Below are 25402 nucleotides of genomic sequence, written 5' to 3' on the forward strand. Positions count from 1 at the left end.
CATCTTATAGAGAAGGTAAAATCCTTGGGGAAGCTTAAAGAAAATAGGAATTTTTATGAATCTTCATTCCAGACCATAAATTTAACATAAACTCTCTATCACCCCTAAACCTTCTATCCAGACTGCATCCACATTATACCTTCTTATTGTTTTTTCCATTGCCTTTACCAAATCTTTCTTATTAATTGGAAATTTATGGTATAAAATCCTCAGTCTGAGATTCCAAGAATCACTCCTCTTCTCTATACCTTGTAGGAGTCATCATCTCTCCCTTTTTTCAGTTCTTTTGAAACCCCTTCCTGACTGCATAAAGATTGCTAAGCTTTAGTTTTTACCCATCCTATGGTTGTTTTTTTTTTTTTCTTAAACTGTTTAAAGTTCCAACGCAGTTGGATTTTTCCCCCCCCCCATCTCCTTTGGAAGAATCGCTATAGTTGGAGCGATTTATTCATAGCAGCTCTTTGAAACACCTGTGTTCCAGGTGAAGCCAAAAAAAAAAAAATTCTAAAGCTTGACTCTAATCTTTTCACCTATTAAAAAATAAATATATCTTTGAAACTTCCCAGCTGGTGGGAATGAAATGCTGTCAGGACTCTCAACTATTAGAGGATAATATTGAATAACTACAAAGCCACACCTAATTTGAACTTCTGAAAAGCCTCAGAACCCCATTATCATCCTCCTGAACCTGCTTAACCTTCTGGGTAACCTTCTGATTATTAGCCACTTGACATACATAATTCAAGTGTGAGGGTTTAAGGAAACTCACAGGACAGTATTTATTTGATCTTTTATGTCATATCCCACTGTTCTGACTTTATTTCAGTTTTTTAAAGTTGCTAGACACCAGGAGCGTGTGTTTCGTGGAGACCTAGAGGTTTCAGAAGCCACTAAATATATCAGACTTGCCTTAATTGGAGGATATAGAGTATCAGTGGGGCTTTTAGCCACTTGACCAACCAGCCGAGTCTCCTGCTATCAACTCAATTTGTGAGCAGTACCTCGGGAAACTTAATAGACCTATAACACAGTAGTGCAAATTGTTATTTTAGCCAGAATCCAATTTATTCATGTGCTACTTATTATATTATTTTATTCTCTGCATGCTCTGCACATGTCATTGTTAAATATTAATCAAGAAAACTGAATGACACAATTGGCAATAGGTTTAATAATAATCTGTTTAATTGGCAGTCTTTTCCTCTTATTGATAAATCACTTAGAGGTGACACGAGAACCAAATGGTAGAAAATAGATAGGATCAGGTTGAAGTGGCAAATGGCATATTTCCAAAAGATATATGATTTGCACATTTTGGGTTCTTTATGTGTGTTCTTAGTTTGTATGTTTGGATATGTAGATGTTAATCAGTTACAGGATACTAATCTGATCGCTGCTGAGAAACCCTTCAGTTACTAGAGGCTCTTTACCAAAACTGGAGTCCCTTGTGTAGAGCTTCGAAAAGGTCTCACAGAGAGGAGTACTTTTAATTATTCCCTTGAGTTTCCAGTCCACCTTCAAAATTACATCTCCTGTAGAAAACCATTTTTGGTCTAAGAAAGGGCTTTTGTTCACATTTGAGTAAACTCTGAAAGGATGTGACTGTCATGGACAGTGTTTTTCAGTGCCAAAAAAACCAAATAAGACTGTATTAATAAATAAATAGAATTTTCCTCTTCCTTCAGTGGTGATATCATTTTGAGAGTGCCTGATCTTTCCTTTTGAAATTCCATCATTGGCTTAAAGGAGCTTTTTTGAGTGATTGTCTTTTTTTTTTTTTTTTTTATCACTTATGTTCTTTTCTTCCCCCACTCCAGGGGAAGAATGTTGGGAAAATAAAAGCAAAGTCAGGTATTTCAGCAAAGGTCATGGACTTCTATTTCAGGCAGCCCTGAGTTCAGATCCTGATTTGTTCCACCTTACTAGCGTTTAGACCTTGAAAACATTTGCTACTCCAACAGTTTTTTCAATGATAATAGAGATAATATTCTTCCTCATAGAGATATTTCAGGGAAAATCTGAGTCTGTTGTATGTGGGACTTTGGGCATAGCAACTGGAATACTGATGTTTAATGATCTCAATACCCCTCCTCCTTCCTCTAACAGTAATGATGATAATTACCACCTAATCCCTGTTCCCCTTGTGCCAGGCAGTTTTGTGTAATTCCAAATTCATACATCTAAAGCCTGGCAGTAACCCTGTGTAGTAAATAACATGTGCCTATTCTTTTATTTTTATTTTTGTTTTATTACTTTTTTCTTTTCATGTACCAGGGATTGAACTCAGGGGCACTCAACCACTGAATCACATCCCCAGCCCTATTTTGTATTTTACTTAGAGACAGGGTCTCACTGAGTTGCTTAGTGCCTCTTGGTTGCTGAGGCTGGCTTTGAACTCACGATCCTCCTGCCTCAGCCTCCTAAGCTGCTGAGATTACAGGCATGAGCCACAGTGCCCAGCTCATTATGCCTATTTTATAACTGCAGAAACACACTCAGAAGTTAACTAGCCTAATATCATCAAGCAAATAAATGATAGAGTCATGACTGTAATCCTTTTTATTTTGATTCCAAAGCCTACACCACACTGCCTCCCACTGCTAAATCCATTTAACTCCTCATTTAAAAAAAAAAAAGTTTCCAGGTCTTCTCTCATTTGAAGTAGAATTATTTGTTTTATCTTTTTCTGTAGTTTTAGATTTTTGAGGTTTTCTTTCTTTTGAAGGGGCATATTAAGAACAAGAAATGGGATTTAGTGCCACCTCTTTTGCATACTAAGATACCTACAATTAGTTCCTTCACCTTTCTAAACCTCTGCTCCTTTGTATAATGGAGATTATACTAGGACTTACTTAGAATAACTAAGAATAGATGAGGCAAAATAAACGTAAAGCTGATGGCTAACACATACAAAACTTTGAATAAATATCAGCCCTTTTTCTTTTCCAGTCAAGCTTCTGTGTCCGTGTATATTAAAATAGTTGTGCTTCCTTTGTTCTCTCTACTTGATTTTTTATAGATCTATGACAGTCTTTTTCTAACTCCTTGACTGTTGCCTTGCATTCATCTATCTTTTTTTCTCTGTCTTGTCATTGAGTTAGCCTATTCTCTGCACCCACTTGGTACCCAGTCAGTATTTGTTGATGCTAATGATGATGGTTAAACAAAGATGCTGTTGGCATCAGTCCTGAAGCCTCTGAGACTGCTTGAGTAATCATGACTTCCTAAAAACAGAAAGTATTCAATCATCTTACTCATAATTGAAGGTCAGAATTTGATGTCAAGCATTTTGTTTCTGTGGTGATTGTGTAGCTTTTTCTGCAGAATTGTCTTTGACAGCAGAGATGGTCAGGATTTCTGGTATGAGGCTGATTATCCTGCATTCTTAAATTATTTCCTAAAATAGATACAACACCATAGAGGTAGGTTAAACAAATATTGATCATAGTTTAGAATTGTCTTAATTGGAGGAAGAGGTCACTGGAGGCTTAACATTGAGGTGTAGTTGGCTGTCAGGCTTTAGATTAGTTTCCTAGTCTTCTTACCCATAATGTTTTTTGCAACAGGAAAAAAATTACACAAACCTGGCTTTAATTATAAACACGCTTTTTTTTTCCTGCCTTTCTTGTATCAGTATGTTCCCACTTCATTTCTTTGATCCTTAAAAGCCCCCTTATTTCTTGCTTTTTCCTTCCCCTAATTCTGTCCTCCATGAAGACATTTTCTTCCTATGCCATCTTCTTGGGAGTCTGACAGTACAGTCCTATTTATATTGGGCACTGTTCACTAACAACTCAGCTTTTGACACTCATGCATTATTTTAAACAATGTCATGTCATTATGGTTGAACTTACAGTCTATTAATGTAATGTGCTTATATAATATTAATATCCAGATTTTTAAATTAAATAAGGAAAAATGAAAAAAGTTAATATAAGAAACAAAGTCATTTACAAAGAAAAATAAGATTATAACCCAAAGCAAAATTAATGCTTTACCTGAAACAAATTTCATTTGATAGAAAATAGAGGTTATTTCTTTCTTGCTATATCTAATGTCTCCCAAACATATTTTCAACTTTTACCTCTCATCCACAGCCTATCCTATATTTCCAGTAGTCTCTAAGCGGGGGAAAAATTCTATTTTTTTATCAAGGAGCATTATCCCAGCCCTTCTACATTACCCACACACAAAAAAAAATTAGCCTTGCCAGGAGTGGTGTACATATATATATAATCAAAGCAACTTGGGAGGCCAAGGCAGGAAGATCACAGGTTTTAGGCCAGCAATTTAGGGAGATCCTGTCCCTAGGTAAATAAAGGGCTGGGGATATAGCTCAGTGGTAGTGTCCCTGGGATCAATTACCCATTTAAAAAAAAAAAAAAAAGCTTTGAAATTCTTTGTCCCTTTCACATACACACATATTTTTAAAGTTTCTCTCATCTATTTAAAAATAATAATAGGAAATATGAAGCTGCTTAACAATAAATAATTCATAGATGCAGGGAAAATCAAAAGAAGAGTAAAAGGAATAAGACTTGAAGGAAGTGAATACTCTGGAAGTGAAAAGAGACTGAAGCAAAGAGAGAACTAGAAAAACTTGCTTATAATTCTTTAGTCTTTGTATTTCTTCTATGTCATTGGCAAAAGGGGTATCTTTAATTATTGGGCCTGTTAACCTGACATTCCTTTACTGGAAAAATAAAGGGTTAGACTTCTGAATCATTCCAACCTAGGTTTGAATCCACGTGCTGTGCCAAACATCTTAACCTCTTTCAGCCTCAGTGTGTTCAATTTGTAAATAGGTATAGTTACAAATTAGGGTAAATGAGGATTAAATGAGATGACTTTTAAAGAGTCATATAGTAGCTTCCAAAAAAAGGTTAACATACTTTTTTCTTTCCTCATAGCCCATAATTAAAAGTATGGGATTCAGCTATTCTGTATTTCAAAGCACACCTTGATATTTGGTTAAGAGATGGGAATAGTAGACTAATAAAAGTTCCAATGGGAAGCAGCTTGCAGGATTGAGAAAGCACAGACTAGGAGCTAGGCTTTAACTGCCTGGGAATGTGACCTTGGGTAAATAGCATAACCTCTCTAGCATAAATTTGTACTTCTTTTAAGTGATGTTCTCCAGTAACTAATATTTGAGAAAGCAGTGAAGAAGCCTTGAAATGTTAACATTGTTTAAAAATTAACTCTTTAAAGCAATGCAAAGACACTGTTTCTCTTGAGCACCTGAGCTGCCATGTCTCCTCCCCAGTATATTTGTAATTGTTCATTTGCATCATTCATTTTTCTGAAGCAAATCAGTACATTTTGAAATTCATATTTCATGGAGCTACTTAACTAATTGCTGCAATCAGCCGCAATTTATTTTATAACAGAGCTGTTCAAATCACTTTGAGGTTGGCATACCTCGCATGGTGTGCTTTTAATGATCATATTTTTAATGACGAGTTTTAATAGGGGAAATGGCTAATCTGCTAATATTCTTCTTAAAGCCCTAACTTTGGTTCTATGGTTTATCTTCACCCAGTGGTAACTTAAAAGACCATAACAAAGTCATTGACCCAGTAGGTACACCAGCTGTTGGAGAGGCTATCCCATTTAGAAGGACAAGGAGAGGAAAAGAGCACCCTGTTTTTACTCTTGTAGAGAGACCCTCATTAAATTACTCAGAAACAATAATCAGATAGATGCTGTTCAAGTTAATGGCACCTCTGAGTCCCTGTCAAGAGAGCTTTATTTAATGCGCAACAGACCTGAAGTGATGCAGGTGCCTTTTCAGGCCCTCATTTAATTTAAGCTGCTATAGTTGGCATGGCAACTAGTTGAGACATCTGGGAGACATTATGCTGGGGATTGAGACTTCAGAGGATTTCTGCTACAGCAAAGCAAAAACCTTATCATAAAATGGTATGTGATGCCTCTAAATTTTTGCAGATATAGTGCTAAATTTTCAAATTCAGAAATTATGTTTTCCGAAGAAGATTATTTTGGCCTAGTTGGGTTGTTTTCTGTGAAGAAAAAACTGCTCCACTCGTGGAGTGAATAGTCTATTTCCCTAAAAATTTTACTTTACTAAACTGATGCAGGACAAAACTTACCGTCTGTGAAGTGACTATTTTAATCAATTTAAAAAAAAAAACTGTATTAAGATTGCTCGGTCATTTGAGTTGAGGAGAGGAAAGCATTTCTGAACAAAGATAAACAGAAAATGGTAAAGATAGACAAGAGCTCTGTGTTTTTGCTTTTCTGGTTTAATAGGATTTTATTGACCTAGTCCTATTCTTTTTTAATCCAACCTGTCATCTTTTCAAGAAGCAGAGATAGGAAAGTAGCACTTAAAAAAAGATAAACACTCTTTTTTCTTAAATATTTTAATAGAAGGTCAAATAAAATGTTTTTCAAGTTCATGGTTCCTGAAGACAATGACATGATGAATTTGTGTTTAGCAGAGGAAACACCAGCTGGTTTGTATTTTGTGAGAAATCATGCACATGTGTATATGGTCCTAATCTGGAGGAGTTGGCCTATTTGAAATCATGCTCCTTATTGATTTCAAAAGCTTTCCTTTTCAATTTTTCTTTTTTTTGGGGGGGGCAGGGGGCAGGGTGGGTACTGGAGATTGAACTCAGGGTCACTCAACCACTGAGCCACATCCCAGCCTTATTTTTACATTTTATTTAAAGACAAGGTCTCACTGAGTTGCTTAGCACCTTGCAGTTGCTGAGGCTGGCTTTGAACTCACGATCCCCCTATCTCAGCATCTAGAGCAGCTGGGATTACAGGTGTACACCACTTCGCCCAACTACTTTTCAATTTTTTTATATCTGATAATACTTTTGCTTTGTATTAGGTTGAACCATAAGAAATTGTTGTTGGTCACAAAATAGTCCAATTTGTCAGTTCAAATTTATAAGATCTATAGGATGAACAGCATCCTAACCTGATATGTTTTATAGTGCTAAGTGAAATGCTGGAATTGTTTTTCTAAAATAAGTAATTTATTATCCAATATCTGGTTAGAACAGTACTTATTCCAGTCAAAGTTTTCCTTTTACTCCTTTCTTTGAAAATGTAGTCATTGTTGTCTGTATTTGGGTTTTGTTTCAATTTGCTTCTTTTGTAAGTCAAAGCAAGATTTTCCAAGTGCCAGCACTATGAATTCAACCTGATGACTTGAAAATTAGGATGTTTTCTCTCTGATGCTTGCATGCATACCAACTGTCACTACTAACACTAAAGATTCTGGCATTGCAACTAGGCTGCCAGTTTTGTAGATATGTGAGGCAGAATAGAATATAACCTGCTCTTCATATCCATGGAAGAACTTTTCAGTGCTGGCAGGAGCAGAATATTGTCAATAAACTGAGCAGATATGGCTGACATTTCATATAGATAAATGCTTCTTACTCTTTCCTTAGGACTTTTTTTTCCCCCAAGAATAAAACCTCAAGTTGACAGCTGACTTAGTCCATTTGAGCTGCTGTAAGAAAACACCATAAACTGAGTAGCTTATAAAACAACTGAAATTTGTTTCTCAGAATTATGGAAGCTGGTAAGTCCAAAATTAAGACACTAGTAGATTTGGTTATCTGCTAAAGACCCATTTTCTGGTTCATATAGTCTTTTCACTAAAATAGTGGAAGGGACTAACAAGCTCCTTGGACCTCTTTTGTAGGGGCACTAATGCCTCATAACGTAATCCCTCCCAAAAGCTCCACCTCCTAATACTATTATCTTGTAGTTTAAGATTTCTTTCTTTTTTTTTTTTTTTTAGAGAGAGTGAGAGAGGAGAGAGAGAGAATTTTTAATATTTTATTTTTTTTAGTTCTCGGCGGACACAACATCTTTGTTGGTATGTGGTGCTGAGGATTGAACCTGGGCCACATGCATGCCAGGCGAGCGCGCTACCGCTTGAGCCACATCCCCAGCCCAGTTTTTCCATTCTTTTTGTTTTGTTTTGTTCTGTTTTCTGTGTAATGTTCCCTTGCTTTTTTGTCCCTTAAGATTTCTGGAACCAATGCAACGAAAAAATTGTGGATCTTCTGATTGAGACTTAATGGTGCAAATAGAAGTATTTTCCTGTCTCTATCCTGTGTTTAAGATTTCTTCAAGGAGGAAAAAAATGTTTAGTATATACAAGAGGGTTAATATCTTATTTAATATGGGAAGCATCCCAGTAGAAAATTGAGACAAGGATAGGAACATTTTGCCCTCACTCTCATTTTTCTTTTTTCTTCTCTCGTGCTCATACAAGCATGTGACCAATAAACCTGTAAATGGTTTTCAACTTGCATACACAGTTGTTAGACCACAGATCTTTACTACCACTCTTCCCTGTGGTCCTCCTAAAATATCAATAAAGAATTAAAAATTTAAACCAGAAGGGGCAGAAATTTAAGCTGGCAATGGTGAGAACCAGAAACAGGTTGATTCTTGCTACAGAACGTCAAAAAGGCTCAGAAATTGGAGGCCTCAGGTGTCAGAAATTAGGGATGCAAATGAGTCTGAACACAGACTTGTTTATACACCTGTAGTAGATGTAGTAGAATGCCCCAGTCTTTCTTAACCCCACCCTACAGGAGAGTAAAGGTTTATTATGTGGAGACAGCATGTTAGGCTGTGGTTTCTCTGGCTCCCAGCCCCACTCGCACAGAACCCTAGCAGCCTGGCCTATACCACCTAAGCCAAAAGAAAGAGGGTTGTTTTCTGGAGAAATGTATTAACCAAGAGAGAGGATCTACACATAGTTAAGGTTCACTCATGACACAATACTGTAAAGCTCTAACTGCTACATTATACTCAAACACTAATAGCCTAAACATCTTGTGATAGGGAATTATTTAACTCATGACATATTACACTTAAAAAGAATGCTAAATAGCACTTCAAATGATAAAAGATTATGTAATACAATGGTATTTTTGAATTTTTAAAGGTGTATAGTTTATCGTATAATTCTTTGATACCATAATTCCACTTCAGGAATCATTCATTAGGAAATAATGAGATTCACATAAAGCTATGTGTATAGCATGTTTAGCCCAGAGTTATTTAAAATTAGAAATAGAAATAACTTAGATTTTTTTTTTGTTGTTGTTGTTGTTGTTGTCTTTGGTACTGGAGATTAACCCAAGGGTACTTTGCCATTCCCAGCCCTTTTAGTTAACTTTTTTATGTTAAGACAGGGTCTCACTAAGTTGCTAAGGGTCTCACTAAGTTGCTGAGGTTGGCTTTGAACTTGTGATCCTCCTATCTCAGCTTCCCAAGTTGCTGGATTTACAGGCATGCTCCACCATGCCCCATTAATAACTTAGGTTTTTAACAGTGGTGGATTGGTCAAATGAATTACATCTGTACATTAGAACTCTGGATAAAATCCTGCTTTATTTAATGACAGACTTCCCATATTTTTTATTTACATATTTATATTTTTTCAAATTAAGGCAATAGGCAGCAAAGCTATATATATTATCCAAATTTTATTTTAAATATACATATATGTAGATACGTATTTTCATCAAAATATAGTTGTTTAGTTCAAAGAAATAGTGTTCTGGGTAGTTTTTATATTCTTATGTTTCTTTGTATTTCAAATGTAGAAAACTGGAGTTTTCTACATAAAGTTTTTAAAAACTATTATGAAAATTTGAGTAGAGACAATAGTGTAATAACTCTGAAATACCATCTTCAATAATGTTGATCTTTTTGCCATTCTCATTTTGTCTCTACCCTGATGCCTCCTTTTTTGAAAAGGAGGGCTGAAGTCTTTTAAAGTACATCCCAAACATCTTATTACTGCACCTATAAATACTTAAATATGCATTACTCATAAGAACATAAGCAGTATGCCATAATCATGTCTAATAGAGTTATCCTATTCCTTAATATCTTTTCGGATAGCCTTAAAGATCTCTCTTTGAATCAGGATCTAAACAAAGTTCACACATTTGAATTTGGTTATTATATCTCTTTGAGTCTCCTTTATCCCAAACATTCCTGCCTGACTTCATTCCCCCTCCCACCTACCACATACTTTAGAGGAGGGATCTTTGACTTGTTCAGAAATATTTCCTGAAGAATGATCCATATAGTGTATTTAGCCGTTTGCTTCTTCATGGTACCCTGGTTCTTTATTCCCCATATTTCTAATAAGCTGGTAATCAGAGCTAGAGGACAGATTATATTTAAATTAGACTTTTTTAGGCATGAATACTTTGTAGTCAGTGGTGTGCTTATCATAAGGACATAATATTTTGTCCCACATTAAATGATGCTAAAATTGAGTGGTGGATTGAGTTGATATCAGGCTTGTTCTCATCCCTTTCAAGTGGCTTTCCTAGTGATTGATAGTGCTAGATCCATGATTTCACAGAAGTTGCAGAATGATGCCCCCCCCCGCCCCAATTCTACTGCTTCTGCGTTTATCAGCCGAAATTCTTCTTAGGAAAGACAGTGAACATTTAGTTTATTTTATTATAGCTTTTCTCCAATGTTTTTCAAAACAGAAGAAGAAAAGATAAATTCAAAATTATGGAGAGCCAATGAAGCAATTTTAGATACAGGCAAATCTAAGCTTTACTGCAGTGTAACCTTAGGCAGGTTACTTTCTCTGTTAACCTAACTTTCCTCATTTGTAAATTGGGGATGTCACTACCTACTTTGTAGGTTTACCATAAAAATTAAATGGAGGTTTGTTTGGTTTTATTTTTTTATTTTTCAGTCCTGGGAATTGAACCTGGGCCTTGTACATGGGGCAAATTCTCTGCCACTGAGTTACATCCCCAGCCTGCCATGACAATTAGATGCGATAATATATTTAAAATAATTAGTAGCATGCCAGTTACCTGTTAGATGCTCAATATATTAGTTCATTCCTTCAATAAATATTTATAAGGATTTACTATGTGTAGGCACCATCCTGAGAGTTTGGGATAGACTTGTAAACAAAACAGACAAAAACTCTTGCCTTCATGGAGCAGGGCTGAGTATAACAAATAATAAACATAAGAAGTAATTATATAGGATGATAAGCACTAGGGGCAAAAAAAGGAAAGCTGTACAAGGAGGTAGCAATTGGGTAGGGAGTGCAGGATGCGTTATCAGATTGGTCAAGATAGGTATCATTTGAAAGATAAGATTTAAGTAAAGCTGCAAAGGAGATGAAAGATGTAAGGGCTAAATAGGTATTGGGAAGTACAGTACATGCAAAGGGAGCAGCTACAGCAAAGGCCTAAGGTTGGAATGTGTCTAGCACAGGAGGAAAGTGATAGGAGAGGCTATCAGAGAAGAAGGTCAGATCACTATGACCTGGCCATTTGAAAGACTTTGGTTTTTACCGAAAATGGGATAGAAAACTTTTGCACAAGAATGACACAATTTTTACTTAATCTTAAAAGATTATTCTGTGAAGTGCATCAAAAAATTTAAATGAATTAATGGGTGGATATATGACAGAACAATATGGCAAAATATTAAGAGTCTACAAAATACTGAGAGTATATAGGTGGTCGCTATTTAATTCCTTCAAATTTTCAATATGTTTGAAAAATCTCATAAGAAAACATTGAATAAAAAGAAAAACTAAATATAACCCTGATAATATCATTTTATGGAATAATTCTAATTTGTCACTGAGAACTGTCCCATAAGGAAATTCCACATGTCAAATCACATTGTCTCACTTTCATTATGAGGCAAAATATACTTTTTTGGAAAAAACCTGAATTATAAAATCTGAGATTAAAATATGTAAGCATGTAGAAGCCTGAAACTTTTTTTTTTTTTTGGTACCAAGGATTGAACCCAGAGGCGCCTAACACTCCACACCCCTCAGCCTTTTAGCCCTTTTTATTTTTTATTTTGAGACAGAGTCTCGCTAAATTGTTGAGGTTTGCTTTGAACTTGTAGCCCTCTGCCTCAGCCTACTAAGCCACTGGGATTACAAATACACGCCATCCCACCCAGCCATATTTTCTGTATAATACAGTAAATGTCAGTGTATAGGCATGAATAAAACAGTAAAAAAGAAAAATAATGTTTTAGAAATCTAGGACTCATGGGCCAGAATGATAAGAGTAGACATATTAAGAAGTGCCCTAATTGTAGCTAAATTTTGAAGGTAAAACCAACAGAATTTTGAGAGGGATAAATATCAAGGATAACTCCAAAGTTTGTGGTTGGTGGTGTGAGCTACTTCAGCATGTATGTTAAGAGGAATGGAACTGGATTCAAATACCCAAGAAGGGTAAGTGTGAATAAAGAAGAGGACCAAGAACCAAGCCCTGGAGCATTTCAACATTTAGTTGGAGAGGAAAAGAGGACTTACAAAGGAGACTTAGAAACATCAAGCAGTGAGGGACAAGGAAAGACCTTTTTTATACTAAAGACAAGGAGAAGAGAATTTTCTGTTTTGTGTCAAATGCTATTCATTCTCCCTGCTCCCAAGTTGTCCCTTTTTCTACACATCTTTGCTAAAAATTTTAAATTGGAAATTGTCTTAAGGATGGTTATATAGTAAAATCATAAAATTCGTCTAAACTTTTAATGAGTTTTAAACTTCAGGCAGGGCAAGACATGAATCTATTCTAGATACAACAAAAGATGATTCCTTAATATCTATAACATCCATGTGCTTAGCAGGAGTCCTGAATTCCACATTTCCATGGTTCCCCAGTCTCTTTGATCATCTGCCATGTGTTGATTAAACAAAACCCTGAGGATACAACTGAGTACAAAGCATAGGAAGCTTGAAATTTTATAAGAAGGTCTTGCAAACTTATACAAGAGTTAAATAATAAAAGAATTATTTATAAAGTAATTTAATCGATAATTCAATGGATGGGTTGTGATCTTTTTCCATGGTAGACTAAAATGAGATTACCAAACCCCCTTTTGTTTTGGATTCAAAGGATCCTCCAGTTACATTTCTGAATAGACCTTGAGACTGTTTGGTCTTCCCATTTTTCCTGACCTGTTATTTCAAATGTTTACCTTTGGTATTCTCTTTATGATGCTTTTCATAAGTAAATCATTTTGTTGCTTACTTCTACTAACTTTTAAGCATATAATTCTTTTAATTTTGTCAATGTTTTATCTTGTAAAGATTGAATTCTCACCTCTGTTGTGCTAGAAGCTCTTTTTCTTAAACTTTTCTAGCCTTGGAAAGACAATTACCCTAGATCTGATGACTGCTTTGGGGGGATCAAGGGCTGAATTCTCTGAACTATCCTTAACTTAAAACCTCAAGATATGTTGTCACAGAATTGATGCAGAGTGACCTACATAAAATTATCGTCTCTCCTCAACCACTCAGCTCAGATCATGTCAAAGTTTTTCTTTATCAGATTTTGCGAGGTAAGATTTTCTTCATGAAGAAAAAGGCATGTCATGATATAAATGAAATGTTTTGCTGTTCACTTGAACTTTAATCTGGCCTTCCAAGATTTTCTTCTTTCCTAACTGCTTTCTTTTGGACCAAGTTGTATTTCATCATTTTCATATTTGATATTATGTAATGACAAATAGTTCTTATATTCATGATGGTAGAGTAGTGAATTTCACTGGGCAGTTGAGTTGGATTAATCTAGGAAGACAAATAAGCAGAGTGGTTTGTCCCACATGCATTTAAGCAGCCTTTAATTCTCTACATAGTAAGAGTACATGGTATCAGATGACTAAATTTAAAAATGACTGTACTTCCTATGGATGAAATGCATTCTGCAAGCCAATAATAGGTATACTTGTCGGAGTATTGGTTGGTATACTAAGTCCAACTCTAGAGAAATAAATTGACCTTAAAACCAAAGCAGAAAGAGGAGACCAATAGAAAAAACCAGCTAAATAACTCCAGAATGGCTCATTAAGAGCATGGACCTAGCTGGGCACAGTGGCATATGCCTGTAATCCTTGTGGCTTGGGAAGCTGAGGCAGGAGGATCATGAGTTCAAAGCCAGCCTCAGCAACTTAGCGAGGCCCTAGCAACTTAGTGAGACTCAGAGTCCAAATATAAGAAAGGGCTGGGGATGTGGCTCAATAGTTAATGCCCTTGGGTTCAATCCCTGGTACTTAAAAAAAAGCACGGAGTTAACTAAGAAACAATGTAGGCCAACATAATGGATGCCACTTCTGCCATCAGTTGTATCCTTCAAAATTTGCAGTTATAAGTGAAAAATTATTAAAAGCTAAAATAGCTTTCTTATCCAGTAAAATAATTTTTTTCATAGAATTAAGTGATTCTTTAAAGAGATTGAAAAGCATCTGCCAAAAAGAATTAAAATGCATAAGCAATATTAAAACTAGAAAGTTCACCTCCTATAGATTTGATATTCTGTGGTGGGGGAAATGGAGAAGATTATTGTCTCTTTTTATACATGTGGGAAAGTGTGATTTGCTACATTTTATTTTTAAAAAAAGAAGTCTCAACCTGAGGCTGTGTCTTTTAGCAGTGCTAAAGCCCCAATCTTTTAAGATGTCAAAATTATTTTAAAAGTTATGACCTATCCTCTTGATTCTCAGTGTTAGAAAATACTACTGACACATGTGGACAAGCTCCTCAGTTTTGTCATATCAGTGAAAAATCTGCCCTGGGAAAGGCTCCCTATTGCTTAATGGAAATTATTTTGTTGAAGTAGGTTCAGAATCATAGGTTAAGATTATCAGTACCAGAACTTCACTGGTCACACTGATAAGCAATTGAAGGCTATTGGTATGGTCAGTCTTAACTTGGGAGTCTGAAAAGCTTATCTATATTTAAATCTATGTACTAGTTTAAATTATAGACATTATCTCTTGGAATATGCACACCTTGCATGATTTTACTGTAGCAAAATTGATTTTTTGAGAGGGGACTAAGTCAAACTTATTATTTAATAATATGCATTATGCAGTTACTTAGGAACAATTCTAAATCCTCTACTCTGTAACCTTCTAAGATTTGTCCAGCATCATTAATTGACTAAAAGGAATTAAACATCTGCAATTAAATCTGTTCATTATTTCAGGTCTGAAATATCTCCATTCAGCTGGCATTTTACATCGAGACATTAAGCCAGGGAATCTTCTTGTGAACAGCAACTGTGTTCTTAAGGTATCTTTTTTCAGTTTTAAAATTAGAATTATAATGAATAATAGAGAAGTTGATGTCTTTTGAGATTGTTCCATTGTTAAAGAAAGTATATATCAGAAAAAAATATTAGACTATTCTAGCTTTTATTAAATAAAAATGCAATAGAGCCTTTTAGGAAGACTGTCTACATTTTTGCATAAAACATTCCTGTATGCTATTTGACTGAGGTAGCAAAGTAGGAAGTAGAAATATGTTTGAAAGTGAAAATGCTAGACCACAAAAAGTTATGTGTGCCTATCAAGTGTATTTCCTCCATATATCATAGCCAATCCTCAGTAACTCCCCTGAAGAGAAATGGATTACAGGGTTGAATATATTTAGCACTCTAGAAAGCATCAATTTTACTTCTCCCTCTAGTCCCACTTCCCATTGTCTCTTGTTATAGAGACTCATAAATAGCAAAATCCACATATGTGCCTTTCCTTACCTCTAATACAAATATATATTGGCAGACCTCCTGAATAATGAAAGGTCTACCATATTTTTCCTCATCATAGAAATTAGAGATAAGAGCCTTTTTAGAGGGCCGTGTGAAAGCAAATAAAAATTCCATTTATTTCTTGAGTTGTTACAGTATTATATGGTACTTTAGTCTACAGTAATTATTTTTACCATTTCAATGATAAATTTGAAAGAACTATCTTTTAAAAGTCATCAAAACTATTGTTATTACTTAGGTTGTTGACAGTTAATCCAAGCATTAACAATTTTAAATGTAGAAATAAATTTTTTTTTAATTTAAGTGATTTCTCTGAACTGTGAGCCAGTTCTCTTTAAAAGCCAGTTGGTTGTAGTGCATATGAATGAAAATTCACTATGGCCTTGAAGAATTGTGACTTTAGGAGTTAAAAACCAGTTTTTCATATTTTCCTCAAAAAATGACAGTAGTTACATTTCATCCTTTTCTAATTAAAAGAAAAACACACATTAAAAACTTTATAGTTAGGAATTCTTTGTCCTGTTCATACCAGTCAATCATATGACAACTTAAGCTTGTTTCTTCTTATTTGGGTGTTTGGTTTGAAACCTTTACAGAGGGTTTTGTATAGAATCTGTCATGCCTGATGCTATTAACTGCTTGAAGTCCATTTTCCAAATCATCTATTCTGGTATTGTAACCTCTGGCTACATAAATGGGTAACTAAAGGAAAATGTCATTTATGGATACACAACACAGATTAGAACAAATTGAAATTTTGTTCTGCTCCTTTGACTCATCCTAGATCTAGGCTTGCTTTTAAAAAGCCAGAGTAAAGTATAAAGCTATAGACACTACTTCTGTTCTAGCAAATATACAAATTAATTTGTATATTATTTGAAGATAATTATAACAAAACATTTTCTTTAAATTAGTCTCCATCTTTTGCAGGGGGTGGGGACATGGTGTTGGGGATTAAATGCAAGATTGCTCTACCACTGAGCTACATCCAGATCCCTTTTTATTTTATAGTGAAATAAAGTCTTATCATATTGCCCAGCTTGGCCTTGAACTTGGAACCTTTCTGTCTCAGCTTCCTGAGTCTCTGGGATTAAAGGGTTGTACCACCATGCATGGCTTCTATTCATATTTTGAATATATTTTGTTTCCTATTAAGCAAAGTTGGATAATTTTGCTGGAAATCTTCAGTATCTTTTTACTGTAAATTTCTTACTTTGGGCTCAGATTGTCTTGCATTTGCTAACAACAACAACAAAAAGTAAACTCAGGATCAGGCTGATGTTTTTAAAGGGATTTGTTTTATGACAAAATACATTGTTCAATAGGTGTTTGGTTTGGTTTTCTCCTGAAATGTAAATGCAAGAAAAAATTTTGAGTTCTTTCTTTTTGTTTTGCTGTGTTTTAAAAGATGTCCTAAAAAATCATGGCCTAGTAACATTCTTTTAAATATTATGTTATTTGAACACTAACCTTTGGAAAGATGTGATAAATTTGGTCTTTTTGTTATGATTTTTCTGTGTTGTCTGGAAAAATTTTCTTCATTATTAGGTTTTTAAATGTTGGCTTCATACTCACTCATCCCCACTTGCACACATGCATTCATTTAGTGTGAATAGACAATGTTGATTTAAGTCAGAAAGAGAGATTGCCAAAAATTAGGAGTAAATTTTGTTTCATTTAAAGGAGTAGTTTTCAGACTTTTAAAAATATCCCAGAACCCTTTCTCAAGTTCTGGTACCTCAGCTTAGAAAACAGATTTAAAACATTATTTTACCACTTCTAATAGTTTCTTGTAAAGTTAATCAGAGATAACATAGCTTACATGGTCTTTACTATCTGACCTCATCATCAATATTTTCCCAATATCAAGAAAATCTCAATATTTGGAGATAGTAGTAGTTGCAACTATGGCTTTGTTGTAATTTATTAACAGGTAGTTTGCAACCTCAGGCTACTTTTCAATTAAATAGAAAGAAAAAATTTATTTGTACTGTATAGAAACTAACCAGTCTGTGAGCTTATCATTTTTTTTCCTTTTTTTTTTTATTATTATTACTGGAGATTGAGCCCAGGGTCTTGCAATATACTCTAATACTGAGCTATATACCCAGGCAGTCTTTCTTATTAACTGTGTCTCCAGATTCTAATATACTATCTGAAACGTAACATTTAAATATTCATGGTATGAAGAAATGAACCTAGTAGCACTAGTATTTTACAGTATATTACATTTTGACATACACATGTTTGAGTATGAATTTTAGTATTCTAAATGGATAGGTGTGAAATTTGAATAAAGTGTTTATAGAACTCCTAAAGTACTTCATCAGAATTGGATTCAAAAGGACTCAGTTTGAAACACATAACTTTAAAGAAATTTTACTGTACATTGTACATGTAAAATAAAAATGGCAAACAATCAACTCAGGAAGTCTTTAAGATAAACCTCTTTATCATACCTTCCTCTATAAGCCTGTCTTGAAAATAGTTTTGTTTCTACATTAAAACTAGAAATATGATTTTAACTGTGTCTTATTATATTGTTTTACTTAATTATCAGTTGAAAACAAATTGAAGATGAGAATCATTTTATATAGAAACATTGAAGTTTGAAACTTTTATTCCCTCTCATCTGAATAAAACCAGATTGTATTTTGACACAAATGCACTCTACTTATATCATTAAAAATTTTTTAAAGTTCAGGAGTATGTCAAGGTTCTTTGTTTTGTTTTTTGTTGTTCCATATTCATTTGTCTGCTGATAATGTTTTGATTGTCTTTTCTATTTAGATTTGTGATTTTGGATTGGCCAGAGTGGAAGAATTAGATGAATCCCGTCATATGACTCAGGAAGTTGTTACTCAGTATTATCGGGCTCCGGAAATCCTAATGGGCAGCCGTCATTACAGCAATGCTATTGACATCTGGTCTGTTGGATGTATCTTTGCAGAACTACTAGGACGAAGAATATTGTTTCAGGCACAGAGTCCCATTCAGCAGGTGTGGTTTCACTTTAGGGCTTTAGTAGCTTTGAATTCTATTACAGAGTTGAGAGGAAAAGCCATCTTGCACATGTCTTGGGCTTATCCATTGTACTGTCTAATTTGCTTTTAGTAGATTCAGATTCACTTAAAATTCAGAAAGTTACAAACTCTAAGATTACAGAGAGATTCATTTTGTAACTTAGGAGCCTATTAGAGTAAGTGTTGACTTTATTACATGCACTGATGCTTATAGCTGCAGACTCTGCTGTTATAATGTGCACAGGTATAATCTTCAATTGTTAGAGAGTTTCCTCTTCTTTCTAACTAAATGGCTGTGACTTAAAGATGTATTTGGTGACTTTATGTACTTATACTCTGTGCTTAGATATAAATTTTTACTGATTTCTTTAAATTTGAACATTGAGAAATTTTCTAATCATTATTATAAAATGTAACTTTAAGAAATCATTCATGGCTAGGAGTGTAGTTCAATGGTAGAACACACTTGTGGTCTGGTTTCATTCCCCAGCACCACTGGGGGAAAAAAACTAAAACAGAAATCATTTGTGTTGCCTCAGTTGTCCTTTATACTAATTCATTAATGCATGTCTTTCCTTAGGATATAACCTAAGCTTTTTTTATGTATATATTTTTTTATTTTTTATTTTTTGGCAAACACAACATCTTTGTTTATATGTGGTGCTGAGGATTGAACCCAGGCCGCACGCATGCCAGGCGAGCGCGCTACCGCTTGAGCCACATCCCCAGCCCCCCCTTTTTTTTAATGTATTTTTATTTTTTAGTTTAGTATTTTTTTTAATAAATTTTAACAGTATTGTTTGCATGAAGCAAACAAGCAGTGAGCCCAAATCATGGAATTTGATGGATGGGTTCAAAAATAGCTTTTGCCACTTAGTATCAGTTATATTTTGGGCAAGTTACTTAACCTCATTGACCTTCTTTTTAATTAAAAAAAGGGGGAGGTGTTTTGGTTTTTGTTGTTGTTGTTGTTGTTGTTTTTGAGGGGAGAATCTCTAAAGCTGAATGTTAAATAAACTAGTAAAGCTAAAAATAAGGCTTGGCACATAGTAAGCACTCAAGTAAATGTTAGCAGTTATGATGGTGGTGGTGTGCCAGGATGCTAGGGATGTAGCAGTAAAACAGACAGAAGTTATTTTGCCTTGTGAAACTGTCATGTAAGACATAAAATAAGTATACCAATAAATTAACCCCAAGTAATGATAAAGTCTGTGATGAAAAAAAATCACACCAGGTTAAAAATAGAAAATGATGGGTGAGTAGGGCAGCAGTAAAGAATTCTTCAAAAGAACACATTTCCCTCACATGAAATGTGAGAGTAAAGTGCTGGGGAAGGTGTTCCTGAAAGAAGGAAGGAGGATATTACAGCCATCATAATAAAGCCCCTGAGGCAGGAACAAGTATGGCATGTTAGAGGGATTATAGGATCAAAGACAGGAAATGACATCAGAGGGAAAGAGAAAGAACCTGCCAGTGAAGTATTTTGAGCAAGGAAGTATTGAGATTTGATTGATCCTAGTAATTTAAAAATTATCAGATGCATATAATACATAATCTATTTTTTACTACTATTGACAATATCTACTATTGAATTTCTTTAGAAAATAGAGTTTAACAGACTTACCTATAAGACTATTTTATCTGAACATAACAAACTATCATAAAATGAATGTGTGACAGTACCTTACATACAGAAGCTTAAATAAAAACAATAATAATAAAATTTAAATCCTAACTATTGAACAAGAATCTTAGATTGATGCTAAAAAGAGCTTAGAAAGAAAAGTGAAGCAACTGGAATATGGGATATATTTCATTTTCTAGAGAATTCATAGATCTTAAGCACTGGAGGAGAACTCATCTATTGTCAGTGTGTTCTAGGGTAAAAAATTGATACGTAAAATAGAGTCTAACTTGAACACAGAAGTGCTTATTTTTTCTGTTGCATTTTCTCTGTATCTTTGAAAAATAACTACCCTAAATGCTGAAGAGCAGATTGTGTTTCCCTTGAATCTGATCAATTTTAGACAACTTCCTGAATGTTTCCATAAGCCAGTTATTTCCTTTTGCCTTTAGAGTAGTTTCTAGAGACCCCACAATATTGCTTTTACACTTTCCCAGAAAATTTTGTATAGAGATCTAATTTTTATGAAAAGCAAGCTTCTCAAGTATATCCTTTATCCTGGCAGTGATAATGATAGCTACCCCTTGGTTTAGATATGTGCAGAAAACTGTTTTCTAGGTAAGAATTTCCCATCCTACAAGAATCTGAATGAAATGTTATTGTTTTTGTTTTTTGTTTGTTTGTTTTTTAAGTTGTAGATGAACACAATACCTTTATTTTATTTATTTTTATGTGGTACTGAGGATTGAACACAGTGCCTCACACATGCTAGGCAAGTGCTCTACCACTGAGTTATGATCCCAGCCCCTATGATTGTTAATTAGATTATAAAATTGATATGTAAAGAATTCTTATAACAATTGTAACCCTACAATCGTTACAATAACAATTGTAACACTACAGGAAATTCGTGGTTTGCTACTTACAAGGTTTGCTATGTGAGAAGACCATTTTATTGCTTTCTTTTATTGTGCTCAGCTAGCTAAGTGTGACTTTATGCAGTTTCATAGTTTTCCAAGTACCACTGTTTCCTGCCAATGTAAGAGATTTTTTGCATGACTAGAATGTAAAGGGTATGTACTGGCCCAAACAGAATTTATCTTTCATTTCAGGTCAGAATGTTTTGAGTAATTATTAAAAACCATACAACTGGTTTCTGGATTAGCTCCTCTATGAGCTTAAATGTGTCTGAAGCATCAGAATCCATTCATTAACTGTTTGAAAGGACAGTTATTAACCACCAACAGAAGAAAAGTTCAACTCCACAAAGATTGTAGATGCTATAACAGCACAATAGGCCAGCCATGGTGGCGCATACCTGTCATCCCAGTGACTCAGAAGTCTGAGGCAGGAGGATCACAAGTTCAAGTCCAGTCTGGGCTGTAGTCTTAGAATACAATTCTTGCCAAACATATTATATATAGATATATATTTTTTATCGTGAATTCCCAATAAATATCTTTCTGGGGTTTTTGTATGTTTTTGTTTTGTTTTTGTTGAATAGGCCATAAGTGAAAGTGGAGACTCTTGCAAGGTTAGTTAGTCTAGAACTTGCTTTAAGTTTTTTCCCTAAATTTGGTCCTTGTTTCTAAGGCTGTTATTTAAGAGTAATGAAAGATTGTTTCTGTGATCTTATTGTCCATTTGTATTTCATGTTTTCTTGTAGTTGGATTTGATCACAGATCTCTTGGGCACACCATCACTGGAAGCAATGAGGACGGCTTGTGAAGGCGCTAAGGCACACATACTCAGGGGTCCTCATAAACAGGTAAAAGGGGGGAAAAGAGATCTTTATCTGGTAACTGGGCAGAATTTCTCTTCTATAAGATAATGTATTAAGAACTTTTAAACAAAGGTATTACTTGTAGGTTTTATTTTTTTATATCATAACCTAAATTTTTAAAAAGTTGAAAACTTACTAAACTGAATAAAATATGGTCATTCCCAATTACCTAGGGGGGAAATGCATATTTTTGTAGCACTTTTGCCAATAAACTACCTCTAGCTTTGTATCTTCTGGTTTATTGATACATAAGGGAAAAATTACTAGCGATGGAGGTTTGTCCTCAGTACATGTATATCAAGATGTTCTTTCCAAATTCTGAGCCAGAATTCCTGGTGTCTCTTATTTTTCCTGGTGTCTCTTATTTCAGCCAGGAAGGTGAAGTTGTTGCTTTGCATTCTTGCCACTAACACAAAATCAGATGTGAGTATTGTTAGAAAAGAAGCATAAAGAGAGATTGCCAGATTTATACTATATTACTTGGAACCATCGAAATCACTGCTTAGAAAGACAAGATGGTTTTTATCTCTGCCCTCTTGATTTAGCAGCATTTTTTAGAAGCACTTTCTTAATTCCCTTTGGACAAAACAACTTAATGATGTGAAGAGTGAATAAGGAGAATACTTTACTTAGGAACTGCAAACTGAAACAGAACAGATAAGGCTTGAACAGGATGAGCTGGCAACTAACTTTCCTGGGCTTTTAGATAATCTGATTGATGATACCAAATGACAGTTTGATACTCCTTTCAAATGGCCAGCCAACCATTTGGCTAAGGCTTCGTCTTCTCCTGCAGTTCTCTCTTTAATTCTAGTGTGACTCCAGAGCTTGTGTTTTCATAGGCATAAAGGAAAGTGAGATTATATGTGTTTTCCAAGACAATCTCAAGCTAATAAAGAGAGAGATATGCTTGTAGTTTAAAAAGCCACCTAATGGATACATCTTTCTGTGATATTTAGCTTAGAACAATAAAATAACTTAAAATCCCAACACCCTTAGAAGAGTGAAGTTATTCTTAACCTAGAGGAAGGTTCTATAATCCAGAAGGAACTAATAAAGTCCATTGTGTTCCATTTATTTATTGGCCAGCATCAGAAATACTAATTTGTCAGTATCTTGTGGAAAATGTATCCTTGGAAGTAGCAAAATAATTTTCCTCTTTTACTGATCTCATCAGGTCAGTAAATCTTACCTAGCTAAAGGTAGACAGTAATGAAATGTGGTGAAAATCAGACACCCTGGTGCCACCCTCCATTTCTAGAGGAGTTTCAGCTATTACTAAAGGTTGCTAGTTAATTAATCCTCTGTGTCAAAGAGTTGCTAAACAGCAGCCAAGACGGCAAGACTTTCTGAAAAGTTTCTAAACTGTGTCTAGAGTAGCTCAAAAGTCAGGGAGTGGGGAGGAACTGGGGTTATAGCTCAGTGGTAGAGTGGTTGCCTGGCAAGTGAGAGGCACTGGGTTCCATCCTTAGCACCACCTAAAAATAAGTAAATAAAATAAAAGTGTGTGTACATCTACAACTAAAAAAAAATTTTTTTAAAATAAAGGTTTGTGTGTAATAACACATGTTTATAATCCCAGTGACTCGGGAGGCTGAGGCAGGAGGATCACAAGTTCAAAGCCAGCCTCAGCAACTTAGTGAGGCCCCAACCCACTTAGCAAGACTGTCTCAAAATAAAAAATAAAGCGAGCTAGGGATGTGGCTTGGCAGTAGGTAAAGCACCCCTGGGTTCAATTTCCACCACCACCAAAAAAAAAAAAAGTTTACTGCACTAAAACACTGTGAATTCCTTTTCACATTGCTAGCAAGTGATTCTTTTTTTCTTAGAAATTGTAAAATCTGACATTTGTAAAAATCTAGAGCTTTCAATTAAATAAACATAGTGAATGTCATATTTTCTAAACATAAGGTAAGAAATGAAAAAGTCCCATTTTTCTTTAGTTGAATAGGTTGAGAGGTGTAACAGAATACTTTCTTACACTTTTTTGGGGGGAGGGGTGTGCTTAGTACTGGGTACTGGGGATTACAGGCTAAGCAAGCATTCTACCTTTGAGCTACCACTCCAGTCCTTTCACATACATTTTTACATGAATTGGCCTCTTAACAGTAACGCCTTTTGGGATTTAACATTTTATTTATTTCTGAGTTTCCTGGCTGCCTCAAGGGATCATCGCATTAAAGGTTAGTGGTTGCCTTGGCTAATCTTGATGTCAGAACATTTTGACTTTAAAGAGAAACTAAGAGGGTGAAAATTAAGAGACCATTTCTGCTCAAAGGCTCAAAGGCAGATATATTTTGTATAGGCTTTAAAATTTTATCTTTAGATGACCTTTCTTTACCATTAAAACTGTCACCAAAATAGTAGGAAAAGTCTGTTTTTAAAAAAAATTACATATTATGACCATGTGGAGTTTATCCCAGAAATGCAAGAATTGCTAATCTACCGAAAATCTAAATATTTTAATATCACAAATGAGAAAATTCAAGATTATCTCAGTGCAGAAAAGGCATTTGATAAGGTTCTTTTTAGGTCTTAACATCAGAAGGACTCTTTACAAAAACTTACTGAAAATTTTTAAGTAAATTCCTTTTAAGCTTATAAACAAAGCAGAATGAGATAGATAACACATTACTACTTACAAAAAATGAAAATGCATGTACACAGAGAGAATATCTAACTTTTCAAAAATTCAGTGAAGCTGCTTAAGTTAATTGAAGTCTTCATGGGACAAGCTCTGTCTTACTGTATTTATTCAAAATTGCTTAATATTAGAATATTAGATTAACTGTATTTTAACTTGTGAGGAATACTTGTAAAAATTCAATTTAAGTTTTTTTAGGTTGAACTATGAAAAGGAAAAAATAAGCATCTTATAAGTAGTTATCATTTAAATAGCTGCAAGTTAGATGCAAATAATCATTTTTTGTTAGTAATAATTTTTAACAGTAATTACAAGTTTGCTATGTACTAAGAAATGTCCTAAGTACTTCTTATATATTCCTTTTTACCCATGGAAGATGAGGCATTACAGAAGTTAAATAATAACATGCTTAACATTATAAACCAGATCTCAAAAACAGGTTTTTAAACCTGTTTCTAAGTTAGTATATATTGCCTGGCACCAACCAACATCTTCACAGCATAATTTTAAACTTCTATTTGTGTGTGTGTCTGTGTGTGTGTATTATGTATTCATATATTTTATACATATGAGCAAGTAAGATGTAAACACCTATAAAATAAAAATTGTAGAGAGTTAAAGTCATCCTCAAGTTACCACCCTTAATCCCAGTCTTCTCTGGATTAGTTTGAGAATACCTTTCCAGGTTCATTTGTTTTTTAAAAATCAATTTTCTTTTTCTTTTTTTAAAATATATTTTTAGTTATAAAT

General features: G+C 34.5%; 1 protein-coding gene across 3 annotated transcripts in view; it reads left to right on the forward strand.

Moving 5' to 3' along the window:
- The window catches only part of Nlk (nemo like kinase), a 145293-nt gene that overhangs the window by 104023 nt on the left and 15868 nt on the right, over positions 1-25402 (forward strand). For all 3 annotated transcript variants that reach the window (XM_021728076.3, XM_021728075.3, XM_005327806.4), the window contains exons 4-7: positions 13262-13368; positions 15015-15100; positions 18369-18578; positions 21892-21993. In XM_021728076.3, the coding sequence (XP_021583751.1) occupies positions 13262-13368; positions 15015-15100; positions 18369-18578; positions 21892-21993 (505 nt within the window). The remainder of the gene's footprint in view (positions 1-13261; positions 13369-15014; positions 15101-18368; positions 18579-21891; positions 21994-25402) is intronic.

This window comes from Ictidomys tridecemlineatus, chromosome 3 (genome assembly GCF_052094955.1).
Source record: "Ictidomys tridecemlineatus isolate mIctTri1 chromosome 3, mIctTri1.hap1, whole genome shotgun sequence".
In the NCBI taxonomy this organism is placed as follows: Eukaryota; Metazoa; Chordata; class Mammalia; order Rodentia; family Sciuridae; genus Ictidomys; species Ictidomys tridecemlineatus.